Here is a 15,354-nt window from a genome sequence, read left to right on the forward strand (position 1 = left end):
TACTTGCTGATGCCGTCACTCCATATTGTTTTAGGTTTCTTTTGTGGGCACTTTTGATCGAGTGGGATCCTTTCTATGACTGCCTTGGTCGCCCTGCCCTCAGTTCTTCTTGCTATGTGACCAGTCTGTTTCCATTGCAATTCTTTTACTCTTTTGATGATATTGTATACTAAAGGCTTCTCCTTTAGAAGAGAATATTTGTAGCTCAGAGTTGAAATGTAGGGTTCTTGATGCTCTCTAAATTGGGTTGTTTTCTTGCAGACGTTTCATTACCCAATTAGGTAACATCATCAGAGTTAGGAGGGAATGAGGTTTGCTCACGGTTTATCTACACGTGTCTTGTTGTGTTGGTGGGATTCGTGTTTTCTTGACTGAAGTAATGTTACGGATGGAACAAAAAGACAATCAAAAAGCTAAAAAGGAAACAAAAAGGAGCAAAACATCTCCTCATATGCAATCAAGGGTGGGATTCAGCCGGTTCAGATTGGTTCAGGCAAACTGGTTCGCTCTGACAATCAGGTTGCCCCCCCCCCACCTGCCCCTGCACTTTACTTACCTATATACTCTTAGCTGATTTGTGCGGCAGAGTAGATTGCTGTGTCTCAGCTGTGTTACTCCTCAGAACTAACGTGGAAGGTAAGTTTCGTTAAAACTGGTGACACACGCACGTGCAGCACGCATGCGCGAAGCATGCAATCACCAAACTAGTTGTTAAACTGGCAGGATCCCTCCATTTCCAGCAATCAACACCCAGATGAACTCTAGACCAACAACCAAGCCATAAAAAATACCCCAATCAAGGAAACACTAACTCAGAGAAACAAATCAAACAGTAAACAACAGCCTAATCATGGAACCACCAAGAAAAACTCCCACCAATACATGGACGTGGAGAGCCACTTATATATAAACAGAGAGCAAACCTCACTTCCTTCATGCACTGATCATGTTATGTATCTGGGTAATGAAATGTCTGCAAGAAAATAACTAAGCTGAGAGAATATGTGGCACAGCTTTCTCTCTTTATCCTTGGGGTTCTGCACACCCTTCACCTGCACATCGACATCTTGACAAGTTGGCCATCTTGTTTCTGCCACCTGAGTGAGTGAAGGAGAAAAGCTTCCGTGGTTTTCTAACGCTCAGATTCGGGCAAGTACATTGTGTGATTAACCTCTGTGTGCATCATGAGGTGGTAGGATGCGTTCATGCCAATCAACTTAGATTGCTTTGAAAAGGAATTAGCCCAGTTCTCCAAGGATGAGTCTCATTAACAGCTACCGGCTGTAATAATGAAATGAAACATCTATATTTAGGGCTAGCAGGCTCTGAGGACCAAAGAAGACAAAGAACATCAAAGAGGGCAATGGGGTTCAACTACATTTGGTTTCCAGAGGGATTTCTGCCACTGGTGATAATGGAGTGCTGGAAGTATCGGCATCTCTAATAAAGATTTGGAAGTCAGAAGTATGGTGATATAGAATTAACAGAGTTGCTTTTCTGGGAGGTGTTCTGACCTAGGCTTCCCGAGAAAGCATATATCACAATCTTAGTCCCCAAAACTCTCTTTTATTTATATGGCTATGGATTATGGTCATTCACAGCCCGTAATGATTCACAAACAATCTGTGAAGAGTCTGACAGATGTCTGCTCGAGTTGCCACAGTCTTTCATGGTAATGTTGATAAGCACTCACCTTTATCTCCCTTGAAACTCTGCCAGAGACCCAATTGCGAATTAGTTTTGCAAGGCCAAACATAGCACAGAGTCAAACAGGACTTCTCAGAGCTTGAACCGACTAGATGAACTAATTGCTTCCTGCAAAGGCTCACGTCAGTTTGCTCCTCTTTTATGACTTATGGGAGTGGCCAATCATCTCCAAGCCTTACTCCCGAGTCACCCTTTTTTCCTTAATTGTTGTTGCCTTCTGGCAGCTCTGCGCATGCGCACACTGGGAACAAGCTCACACTGTTCTTCTGCTTGCTGAGATCAGACTACAGAGGCAGCACATCACTACCATATGGCTAGCCCCCTCTCTAACTCTGACACAGAGCCCTCGTCTGATCCTTCCCCAGACGCCAGGACTGGCCCATGTTCCTCCCCAACCTCCTCCTCATCTGACTCTGCTGCCAGAGCTGGCATGCTGCAACAAAAACGGATGCAACTTTGTCCTCTTTGCCGTTTCTTAAGAGCTCTCTGTTTTATTGGCTTCGATTTCAGCCATCCTGATTTATATCTTCCTGCAGTGTTTGCTGAATTTTCCCCATTTTAGACAGATGGCAATGAAAGAAAAAAACCTGCAGCTCTGCTCATCTGCGTTGATGCTAGACTAAAGACCTGCTTCCCTCAAACCAAGTAAAAATCAATGTGAGGTTTGAGGAAACACATCCACAGCTTGATTAGGATGTCTCGCTTGTTCTGTAACAGCTACTTGAAGCCGGGTAGAAATTTATTCGACTCCGTTAAATCTAAAGAAGTGGCGAAAGAGACCCATTGATGCGGCTGTTATAAAAATACCTCCGCGGGAGACTCAGAAGCTGGAACAAACAGCCTACCAAGTGTCAATAATTTTTACTCCGTATCCATATTTTTCATCTCTTGAGAGCGAAAAAAACCCATGAGTGAACTGCTTATCAAACCAACCCACGTGCTGGCTAATACTCATTTCATAATCAAATTCAATTCCACCACAACATTTTTTTTGCAACCCATTCAGTGCATTGATTACAGTTTGCCTAGCTGCTCCTAGCCTTCCTCTTCCAGAAGGAGGACAAACATAAACCATAAAATCAAAGGACTACAAGAATGTCTTCTAGCTGTGAATAATATATTTTCAAACATGCAGAAACGTAAGTAGAAAAGGCAACAGACAGTTGATGGCATTTTTGGCCCTAGAATAACAAAGTTAGAAGGGACCTTGGAGGTCTTCTAGTCCAACCCCCTGCTTAGGCAGGAAACCCTACACCACTTCAGACAAATGGTTATCCAACATCTTCTTAAAAACTTCCAGTGTTGGAGCATTCACAACTTCTGGAGGCAAGTTGTTCCACTGATTAATTGTTCTAACTGTCAAGAATTTTCTCCTTAGTTCTAAGCTTCTCTCCTTGATTAGTTTCCACCCATTGCATCTTGTCCTGCTCTCAGGTGCTTTGGAGAATAGTTTGACTCCCTCTTCTTTGTGGCAACCCCTGAGATATAGGAACACTGCTATCATGTCTCCCCTAGTCCTTCTTTTCATTAAACTAGACATGCCCAGTTCCTACAACCATTCTTCATATGTTTTAGCCTCCAGTCCCCTAATCCTCTTTGTTGCTCTTCTCTGCACTCTTTCTAGCATCTCAACATCTTTTTTACATTGTGACGATCAAAACTGGATGCATTATTCCAAGTGTGGCCTTACCAAGTGGTAGTAACCTTATAAAGTGGTATTATCACTTCACGTGATCTTGATTCTATCCCTCTGTTTATGCAGCCTACAACTGTGTTGGCTTTTTTGGCAGCTGCAGCAAATTGCTGCCTCATATTTGATTGTCCACTAGGACTCCAAGATCCTCATGGAAATGTTTGTTTGGAAAATCCCCTGGAGAACAGACACATCTTAGTTATTATCTGAAAGCAGGGCTCTCCAAACTTGGTAACTTTAAGACTTGTGGAGTTCATTATCCAGAATTCTCCAGATGGCTGGGCAATTCTGGATGATGAACTCCACAAGTTTTAAAGTTACCAAGTTTGGAGAGCCTTAAATTGGCAGCGTAGGATATGGCTATAGAGCAGGAGTGTCAAACTTGATTTCATTGAGGGCTGCACCAGGGTTGTGACTGAGCTCAGGGATGAAGGGTGGGGTAGGCCTAGCCAGGGTGAGCATGGCCAGCTTGACCTCACTCCTGTCCGGCCCCTGTGGTGGCCCAAACGCTCTGCCAGCGAAAACGGGCTCCCAAGCTTAGTTTTCGGCTGCCACGGCTTCCTGCAACCCTCTGCCAGTGAAAACGGAGCTCGGGGGGGCTGCCTGTGGGTTGGTCCTTCACTGTTTCCAGGGTGGCCCCACGGGCCAAATCTAAGTACCCCGCGGATTCGGCCCTTGAGTTTGACACCCCTGCTATAGAGGCACGAGGTCACTAGGATTGAGTCCACATTCACCTCAAGGTGGTCCATACCTACAGGTGAGTCCATGAGCAAAGCCTTCTCCAGCAGATCTTACTGTACAGGCTAGTTGAGAGCAGAGGAGATGGTCTGCAACATGTTAGACTTCTCTGATTAGAGTTAAGAGTCTGAACCAAATCTGGTAGGTTTCTGGAACTGAATATAATGCTTAAGGAATCGACGTTACATGATCTCAGTTAAGGCACTCTGCTTAATAATCTGACTGCTGCATTTGCACTAACTAAAGTTTTTTCATCGTCTTCCCAAATAATCCCACCCAGAGCAGAAACATGGGAAACTGAATTTATTAAAACATGATTGACTGAAACTGGACTATAATACACCAAGGTGAGAGAAAGAGGAGAGAAAGAGAGAGAGAGAGAGAGAGAGAGAGAGAGAGAGGGAGGGAGGGAGGGAGGGAGGGAGAGAGAGAGAGAGAGAGAGAGAGAGAGAGAGAGAGAGAAGAGAGAAAAAGAGAGAGAAAGAGAGAGAAAGAGGAAGAGATACCAACATTTAGACATTAGACATTTTCAGAATTTTTGACAAGCTCAGCATGAAGAGTTTGTCATTGCTGTACTAGAGCATGAGAAAGGAGATAGAGAAGGAAAAAAATAAAGAGATTTGGAGAATCAGGAAGAAGAAATGGAATAAGGTCATCTTTGCCTCACATAGTGATTTTTTTTATATATATGGGAGAATGTGAAAAATATTTTGAATTGAAAGAGCAAAAGGCACTACAGTATAATCTGCTACTGAACATTCTCCCGCTAGAGTGTGGGGACACAAAGCTATGTTTTGTGTTTATGGGTCCCAGCTTAATGTTTGAAAACATGTCTGCAGTATTCAAAAAGCTGATACTCATCATTGTAACTAGATCAAAACTTGTAAGGCAGTCAAAACATCTCTTCATACAAATAATAATTTTTCTAATACAATAAGAGGGAAATCCGCCTAATTTATGTAAGAAATCTCTTTCTCCTCTTCTTTGGGGTAGCTGTCAGTCAAAAGGCTGAGGAACTGAAAATAGAATTTGCATTCTCTGTCTCTTACCGAATTGCAAGGAGGGATAGTAAGGGTTAAATCAGATACCCGTGTTGAGCTAATCTCTTTTACACTTATCTTCAGTTGAAAGGAAAGAGGCAATAGCTAAAACATTCTTCACCTCAACAATCTTTATTTTTCATTCTGCTTCATTTATAAAGATTTCACAAGGCACCATTCATAAAGCAATGGAGTTTCAGAAAACCAGCTATCTTTTTTTAAACAATGAAGTTACTCTAGCAATCATCTGAGGTGCATATTTTACAGCTGTCAGATGGTGAAGGAGAAAACCAGTTTTATCCTAGGGGACAGGGAAATTAGGATAGGAGGTGAGGGAAATAATCTGTGACAGGTATTTTAATTATGATGATCGTCTTACTGTCATGTTTTTATTCCGTGCAACTTCCTAAGGCTTGAAGGAAAAAAGCTAGAGGCTTTCTTACTTGGCATAGCCCTTGTTTTTGTCTCTCTGCCAAAATCTGGACAATATAAAATAAAACGCTATTGTACATTTCTTTATTTGCGGTTGTTATCATGAAATTTAGGTTTCCTTGAATTAAAGTTGAGGTTATCCAATAGATGGGGAAATCTTATTGTCAATTGAGGAACATCAATTCCATATATACAGGTACTCTTTGACTTTATGATCACAATTGTGTTCTGACCTAGGCTTCCCCAGCAGCACGAAGCAAAGCCCTTATCCCAAATAAACTCTTTTTGTTTAATTTACAGTGAATTCCTCTACAGCAAAGTCCCAGCCCATAGTCTTTCAAGATTACTAATCCTTATCAGGCTTGGAGAGAGGCTAGGCCGATATCTTTTAGACACTGCAATACTTGGCAAGAATGCAGGAATGAACTCATTGTCTCCTGCAAACTCCCCTCCCCTTTCGCTTCTCTTTTATTTCCTCTGGGAGGGACCATTCACCATCCATCTGTGGCCTTACTCCCAAGTAGACCCTTGTTCCTTAGCTGTTCCCTTCATCTGGCAAGGAGAGAAGCAACCTAGAACTAAGGATAAATTTCCTGACAGTGAGAAAAATTAACCAGTGGAACAGTCTGCCTCCTGAAGTTGTTGGGTGCTCCAACACCAGAGGTTATTAAAAAGAGACTAGACATCCATTTGCCTGAAATGGTATAGGGTTTACTGCTTGAGCAGAAGGTTGGACTAGAAGACTCCCAACTCTGTTGTTCTGTAATTCTGTTCTTCTATCACTCCTAAAAGTTACTAGGTCCTTGGAAATTGGTATGTTTGGAAGAACAGATATGCAGTACTAGGGGACCAAATTAGAAGCAGTCAGTTATAGCCAGCTATATCCCCCTAATGTATCTCCCAACTAAATCTTGCTTTTCCTCAAATTTTATCAGCCCCAAGCCTGCCACTAAAATTACTAATAAATCACCTACTGGATGGTGAGCGAGAAAAAACTTATTTCCATTATTATTCTATAGATTAGATTTTGTCAGGTTTTGTGAAATCTACTTACCTTCGCTACTGGTTTGCAAATGTGAGTGTGCGCATGAGCATGACCTTTCGTGCATGTGCAGAGCATGAAAAACAGACTTGATGACATTCAGGGGGGGTGGGCAGAGCCTGCTATAGAGCACGCAGCTGCTAAGTGAATCACTGTAGTTGTTAACTTAGTCACATAGTGGCTAAGTTAAACTGGTTTCCTCATAGGCTTTACTTGTCAGAAGGTTGCAAAAGGCCATCACATACGTAAGTATGAGTCAGTTGCCAAGCATCTGAATTTTGATCATGGGGATGCCGCAATGGTTTAAGTGTGAAAAGCGGCTATAAGTCCCTTTTTTTCAATGCCATTGTAACTGAACGGTCACTAAATGAATTGTGGTAAGTCCAGAACTTCCTCTAGTAATTTATGCAAAGAGTGGAATTTTGGAGACATTTCTTCCCTGTGACTGCACCTGATGAACGGCTACTTAAGACACATCCCTTCCTAGTCCAGAATTGGCTTGAAAGTCATAGGAAAACCTACCCGTAGTAAGTGATGTGACTTGTAAAAATAACCGCAACGTATCTTCCCAGTTTAATGGGATGTGGATTATAAAACCTATCTTATATTCCAACTCACAGCATGTCAGGTGTGATATGGAGCTTGTCTGCATTAGTGATGTATCACCAAAGAAAGCTTTAGATGACATTTTAATGGTGAGTGCAGGTAGCCTCCAGATTTGGAAAAGGGGCCTTCCCTGGACAAAGCAGGAAATAAAAAAGGATAAGATACTGTGTGCAGAAGAGGCATCTCTTTTTGATTCTGTCCTTGGTTCTTAGCTGCATATCTGCGTTATATATTTTCAGCTGAGTTTTTTCGTTGCTACTGGCATTTGTTTTATTTGTTACTAGCTGATAACCCGGCGTTGCCCACATATTTATTTAGAGGGGGGAAATGTCCGGATCAAATGTAATTTCTAATTTTGGATTTTCCCGCTTACCAGAGGGAGCCCCCTTGTGGAGTACTGTGAAGCCATTACCATGGCAACACTGCATTGTACAGTAGAAGCCATTTTAAGGCACAAATAGGCTGTATCTTAATAGAACACCCCTCCCGAGTATTTTTTTTCCAAAGAGTAAGTCATCTGTGTACCAAGTTTGATTGAAGTTGCTCAAGGCGTTATGAATTCACCAGCCAGCATAGCTGGGAATTGAAGCCCACAAGTTTATTAGCAGCCCAGAAATCCAGTTGTTTATTCTAGAATTAAAATCACCAACCTTGGTGGCTTTGCTACACTTTCCATTTCTTGACTTCTGCTTGGTTCAATCATGTTTTCCTATAATCAAGATTTTTTCCCTATTAAATCTGTCTGGATTTTTCAAAGATCAGATACTCGTGTTTAAATGTAGGAAATAAGTTTTAGGTTTGCAACTTGTGATGGAGGCAATCTTTTCCTCAGACATTCTGTTAGATGAGGCATACTTCTGGCTCTACTTTTAGCTCTTACTGAGGATGCAGTCGGTCCTCACCAAGTTTTACCCTCTCACACACAGTCTGTCAGAACTTTTTCTCTCTAGCTCTCCTACTTAACTTTCTTTCTGTGCCACTCCCAAGATGTAGAGACAGTTCTTTCTCTTCAGTCCGCTTCACACAAAGGAAGAAGGGAGAATTTGCTCCATCAATTCTCTTGTTTTCCATCTCTTGTTTTCCAAAGAGTCCAACCAGAGGTGGGATTCAGACGGTCTGGACTGGTTCAAACGAACCGATTGTTAAAATTCTGCCCAATTCGGTGAACCGGCTAATCCCACCACTGGCTGGCCCTGCCCCTGCCCCTGCCCTTTTTTCAGCCGTCAACCCAAAAGCATCTGAAAAATGGCCCGAAAACTGGCCAAAAAATGGGTGGAGATGGGGCCAGTCACCAGTGGGATTAGTCCGAAACCGGTCAGAATTGCTGAATCCCACCTCTGCCTTTGAAGTGAGTGGCCGGGAGGTGGGGCTGGGTGTGATGAGTGACATTGAGTTGGCCACACCCACCCTGTCACATAACTACCCGGCCACACCTATCTAGCCAGGGAAGCGGTTATTAAATTATTTAAATCCCACCACTGAGTCCAACCCTCCAAATAGGCATTCTTTTAAAAAAAATGCCAGCAAAATATTCAGACGCAAGTACACAGATCTACCGTATTTTTCAGATTATAAGACACACCTTTTTTCCTCAAAAAAGAGGCTGAAAATCTGGGTGCGGCTTATACACCAAATGCAGCATTTTTTGCCTTCTGAAGCCCCGCCCCTTCACCAAAATGGCCGTGGATACCCTTATGGAGGCTTTCAGAGAGCTCCTGGGGGCTGGGGAGGGCAGAAATGAGCAACAAATAGGCCATTTTGTGCCCCCCCAGCCCCCAGCAGTACTCTATAAGCTTCCATAAGGCTATGCATGCAATTTTTTTGGCAAAAAGGGCTCGTTTTTGCAAAAAACTGGCTGCTTTTTGCTCGTTTTTGGCCACCCCCCCCCAAGGAGCACTCTGCAAGCCCCCCCAGGGCTATTCATGCCATTTTTTTGGAAAAGAAACGGGCCCGTTTTTGTGAAAAATAGGTCTTTTTGGGAGGTTTGCAGAGTGCAAAAACGTTTTTCCCCCTTAAGGAAAGCTCTTTAACTGATTGATGAGAATTACATTGATCAAGTGCTGTGCCAGCAGAAACACCTACCAATCTACTATATTTATCTCTATTTCTCTCTCTCTATCCCTCTACCTTCCTACCTACCTACACACACTCTCTTTCTCCCTACCTACCTAGTGTATTTCTCTATATCTCTTTCTATTTCTCTCTCTATTCTGTTATCTACCTACCTACCTAACTACTCTCTCTCTCCCTACCTATCTATTGTATTTCTCTCTCTCTCTCTCTATTTCTCTCTCTCTCTATCTCTCTACCTACCAACCTACCTACTCTGTCTCTCTCCCTATCTACTGTATTTCTCTCTCTTTCTATTTCTCTCTTTCTATCCCTCTACCTACCTACCTACCTACCTACCTACCTACCTACCTACCTACCTACCTACCTACACACTCTCCCTCCCTCCTTCCCTCCCTACTGTATTTCTCTATCTCTCCCTATTTATCTCTCTCTCTATCCCTTTATCTACCTACCTATCTAACTACTCTCTCTCTCTTCCTCTACCTACCTACTGTATCTCTCTCTCTCTTTCTCTCTCTCTCTATCTACCTACCTACTTTTTTTAAAAAATTGCCTCTTCAAAACCTTGGTGCGTCTTATACTCCGAAAAATACAGTAGGTAGATTTTCTCTGCTACACTCAGTGCCCTTTATGTAAAATTGTTGCTTTCCATCTGTTAACACTATGTAAATATTGTCCTTTGCAAGTTGGATCTAGAGAGGTCAGCTCTCCATAAGCTGCACAAATTTCGCAAGTTCATTAGGAAGCCTCCTACTGTTTATTTCCAGGATGGAGTTTGGCTGAAAATGCATTCAGAACAGAACATATTTAGAATTCAATCCCAATGCCTAGTCTGGCTTTAGTCTTTTCTAATTGTAACCTGTACTACTAAAAGTAAGGGGTCACGTGTTTCAGTCGAAGCACCACAAATAATGCTTCTGAGGAATAAAAAATGCCTAGATATATGGAAGAAAGCTTCTCAGTTCCACTCAGAAGTTAGTTCCTTGAGTGTAGTTTTGTCAGATTTCCTAAAGTTTTAAACCTCGAGTGGAGACTGAAAGATAATAGAGACCAAGTTCAAAACACCTGAGATAGGGACGTGCCTAATATGAGAAGAATGGGGAATCTATGATTCCATCTTCCCAACTGGTTCCCATTGTGCCCTTTCCTTGATTCAATGCTTTGGGAATAGAATGAGCTCGTCATCCGATAACACAGGTAAATGCTTTTAGGATGACCTTCAACCAACCATCCTATGGTCTTTTTGGTCAAGAGGAGGAGGGAGGAGGAAGAAGAAGTGGAGGAGGAGAAGGAGCAAAAAGGGGAGGAGAAGAAGGAGAAGCAGGAAAATTCTGTTTCTGTCACATTTGGGCTAATGTCCAAACAACCACCAGAGGGCAGCCAAGTTTGTATTTTCTGAACCATGTTGCTGCCACCTAGGAACAGTCTAGAGTTCTGCAATGCAGACCTGATAGTACAAGATTGGTGGCTCAAGGTAAACCTAGATTGTAAGAGACTTGCGCCAAGAGGTGAAGACTCTTATATATTCTCTTCTTCTGATGTGGCAACAACAACAACAACAACAACAACTGTAGTCATACCATAAGAACAAGTCCTGTATTTTGAGAAAAATAAGGGAAGTGTTGTGGACAACTTTAAGACTTTCAGCACTACCATTTTCAAAGCGAAAGTGCCTGTTGTTGCAAGATGCAGAGTTTTATCGTCAATAAGGTAACTTTGCAGTTACACAAGGTTTTGATTTATTTGAGGCATTTTAAACAATGGAGACGGAGAGTTGTATCTTTCATTCCTTCCCAATATTAAAAAAAAATTGAGATCAGATATAAATCAGAGCAGATGTTCTGCTATTTCTGACTCTTAAAGCATATCATTTGGGGAGGGGCACTTACACACCATCAGCCTAGGAAACAGATGCAGTAAGGGGGGGAGAAAAGTTTAAGGTTCAAATGTTAGTTATTTTCATACTCTGCAATATTCACCACAACCTGCTAAAAAAGAAGAGCAATGTGCTAAGATTTTAAAGCCAGGGTAGAATTTGGAGGAGTCTACAAAGCATATTTGAGGCAGCGCTATTTACACAACATTCTGACAGGCACAATTAATCTTGTGAAAACAATGTAGATGTTGCTTAACAGCACATTATCTGTAAAGGTACCAACACGTTTTTCCTGAGAGAATTAACAATCCATTAAAACAGACTCTTAGGATGCAAATGAAGGTTTGCAAAGAACAAGCTTGATGCTCTTTGATGGGAAAAAAACACCAACACCAACCCTTGTTATTGCATTGTCTGATGAAGTTGCTGGTTAAGAAGAGGAAGGGGGGGAAGAACAGGTCGATCTCCAAATAGAATCACATGCAAAAGGTACTTACCACCAACAAAGGCATCTCCAGCTCCATTAGTGTCAATTATTTCACTCTGGTCACTAATTAAGACTGGGAAAGCTCTTACTTCATTTTCTAAAAGGAAAGACAAAAAAAAACAACCCATGTTTTTATGACATAATTTGATCACATTCTGAAGGGCTGCTCTCACTTTGTAAGTGGACTCAGCCAAGAGTTAGCTTTTATGCAGAGGTGGGCTGCTGCCGGTTCGGACTGGTTCTGGCAAACCGGTTGTTCTGCCCACCTGTCCTGGCACTATCCCATCCTATATATCTCACTCTCTGGCTTGCTCGCCCCGCCCATGCAGCCCAGCTGATTTCTGTGCCTCGCCCACTCTACTCACTGTGGCTGCCTGAGAAAGTATTCTTGGAGGAGCGCATGAAATCGCTGTGGGTTTGAAGCCGCATGGAAGTGCAGAAGGCACACTCACATTTTCAGTTCTGCACTAGGCGAACCGGTTGTTAAATTATGTGAAGCCCACCTCTGCTTTTATGGCCTCTTACTGGGGCCTTTCCTGAAGACAACCATGAGCATGACATGCAACCAAGACAGTACAACCCATTGCAAGTTGAGCGTTGAAAAGAGCAGGATTGGGAAAGACTTCCAGGTATTTCTGGTGTCTGTAAATCTCAACCAGTCTGGCTTATGGTTAGGGAAAGAACAATGTTGGAAGAACCATAGGTTCCTTAGTCCCGGAGAGAAGTGTTTGGAATTGACAAATGCAAACAAAATGCAGAAGGGAGGAGGGGGGGAATGGCTTTGCGCTGTAAAAAAAAAATCCCCTAAATGATATCCATTTTCCAACAACAACAACAACAACAACAACTTTGAAGAATTTTACAAAATACATCAAGAAATTGCAGCTTCCTGCAATAATACCAGAGGAAATGCAAAAACATCATATATTCTAAGAAGATGCTTGGTTGATACCTAGGATGCTGGCACCAACCTGTATCAGCTATTAGCACCAGGCAATAGTGTTTGTGACACATTTTTGGGTGTTTGGTTGACTAAGTTTCATGTTTAATGAATAAAGGAGATATTACTACTACTAATCTGGATGGTAGGTTCTGTTTGCCATAATAGATTTAATGGAAAATTTTTCTAGTTTTGTTTCCATCCTTTTTTGCAATTCTGTTCAATTTCCAGCAATTCTTTCAAGGGATTTTAAAATGGTGTATTCATACATGCCATTATCCACGTAACTCATAATGCATGGGGAAACGGGTTTAAAGCCACGAAGCAGATGCACATCCTTCATGAGCAGAGATGTTTCTTTAAAGGGCGTGATGTCATTAACACCTTTTGGATGTGCGAATTATGACAATTAAAAAGCCTACATGTTGGACAACACTCATACTGTATAAATTCCAATAGTAAGATGAAGGAATGCACCTACTGTAATAGCAGATCCCAAAAGATTTACGGCAACTCTGTTTATTTTTAAGATTGAAATAAATAACCAGGGTAATGTAATAGGAAACAACAAAAGGAACACTTATCAAAATGTTTATGGAAACTGTGGAAGCAGCGTGTGTGTGAGGGCCAGACGGATCCAGGCTGAAAACAGTCAAAGGCCATGCAGTAACCATGGCCAGATGTTGGCTGCTCTTCCCACTAAGGAAACTGAGTCTCAGTTTATTCAGGCATGACTTGAACCTGGGCCACATATAGATTTGAGCCAAAAACTGAAGAATCTTTGTTGTTTTCTAATGAGTGTAATAAAACCAGTTGATCAAAGAGCTGTGATCTTGAATCTCTCTGCCTGTGAAGTTACAAATTCAGGAACATGTTTGGATAAAATCCCATTGTTACAGATAAATATAGGGAGATCCATTCATATAGGGAAAGCAAGAATAGAATAGGAATAGAATAGAATTCTTTATTGGCCAAGTGTGATTGGACACAAAGGAATTTGTCTTTGGTGCACATGCTCTCAGTGTACATAAAGAAAAAAAACCACATTCATCAAGAATCATAAGATACAACAGTTAGTGACAATCATAGGTTACTAATAAACAATCAAATTACACTAGGAAACAAATAAAATAATATAAATTGTAAAGATACAAGCAACATGGTTATAGTCATAAGTGGGAGGAGATAGGTACTAGGAAGTAAGAGAAGAATAATAGTAATACAGTAGATAGTTTGACAGTGTTGTGGGGATTAGTTGTTTAGCAGAGTGATGGCGTTTGGGGAAAAAACTGTCCTTGTGTCTAGTTGTCTGGGTGTGCAGTGCTCTACAGCATCATTTTGAGGGTAGAAGCTGAAACAATTTATGTCCAAGATGTGAGGGGTCTGTAGATATGTAGAACTCAAGCGGAACTTGTCCAAGTTCCTCAATGTGAAGACTTTAAAAGAGGAAAAGCTGATGCAATGAGGGGAATGAGTCAGCAGGGTCTTTGGCTGTTATCCCTTTAACAGCCTGTGGTGTGTTGGTTGATTCGTAGCGTTTCTCCCCTGCTGTAATTGCTGTTTGTTTAGATACTGCTTGTAGCATGTGTATGTATAGTATTCCAATTGTAGATATAAACCACTATTTGATAGAAACCATTGCTGGCTGTACTTGCTCCTGGAATGATACATGTGATAGACCTATGCACACTCTGACATCCCCAGAGTCAAATAAATTTGCATTTGCAACCTTTCCAGCTGGCTTCTGACAAGCAAAGTCAATGGGAGAAGCTGGATGTGCTTAATGATGAATCACTTAATAACTGTAGTGATTTGCATTAACAAAAATGTCATAAAATTGGGAATGACTTATTGAACCACCACCTTGTTTAGCAATGTAACTGGTTTTTATTATAGTTGAGTGTTACCTATAGCTCTGATGATGATTTCTTAAAAAATAAATATCTGCTATGTGTTTCAATGCATGTGAACAGACTACAGGTGCAAAGCAAGCATCATAGGTCTTTCAAATAATTTCTATTCAAAAACAATCTTTCAAAAAGCTCATGGATCCAAACATTTTAAAAATAGGTCCTGGTGGAGAACGGAGAAATGAGAGAAAATTAAAATGTGGGCATAAATTGAAGGCTGGCTAGAGGTGCACCGAAAATTAAAGCACTGTTAACTAACAGATTAAACGACGGTTCTTTTAACTAGTTACAAACAGAACCATGCAATCCACTCAAGGTACTAATATCAAATTATCCTCCACTACATGTGCTTCTATTATTTCTCTGTAATTTTCAAGCTCCATGGCTCCTCACCCTGCTGATAACAGAAGCGGAAGTACTTATACTGTACGCCCCCCCCCCACACCCTCCCCCATCAATTGTAGCACTGAATAAAGCTCAACTGGACGTACGTGACTTCCAAAAAGCAAAATAGGACCACTTATACATCATTTTCCGTCACAGTGTGCCACGGGTAACAAAAGGCAAATGGTAGAGGTTTGCAAAATGTAATGTATTATCTTACATTTTGACATTCAGAGTTTATTTTTATTCATGGTATGGTTATTTTATGCTTTGCTTGCGCAGTAGGTTAATCATGTTTTCTTGTTAGAATTTGGAATATAACCTTAGAACAGACCAAGATCAGGATCTATAAGGGAAATACCAGTCTATCCCAGTAGATCCCAACCCCTGGATTCCTGGCTTTCCTGCTTCCTTGTTTTGTAACAG

The 15,354-nt window shown here is 41.5% G+C and overlaps 1 protein-coding gene across 2 annotated transcripts in view; it reads right to left on the reverse strand.

The window, feature by feature from the left end:
* ADK (adenosine kinase) overlaps positions 1-15,354 on the reverse strand; it is a 298,775-nt gene that overhangs the window by 14,272 nt on the left and 269,149 nt on the right. For both annotated transcript variants that reach the window (XM_081956528.1, XM_081956529.1), the window contains exon 10: positions 11,705-11,791. In XM_081956528.1, coding sequence (XP_081812654.1) covers positions 11,705-11,791 — 87 coding nt within the window. The remainder of the gene's footprint in view (positions 1-11,704; positions 11,792-15,354) is intronic.

Source organism: Natrix helvetica (genome assembly GCF_964273705.1).
Source record: "Natrix helvetica genome assembly, chromosome: 5".
NCBI classification, from domain to species: domain Eukaryota; kingdom Metazoa; phylum Chordata; class Lepidosauria; order Squamata; family Natricidae; genus Natrix; species Natrix helvetica.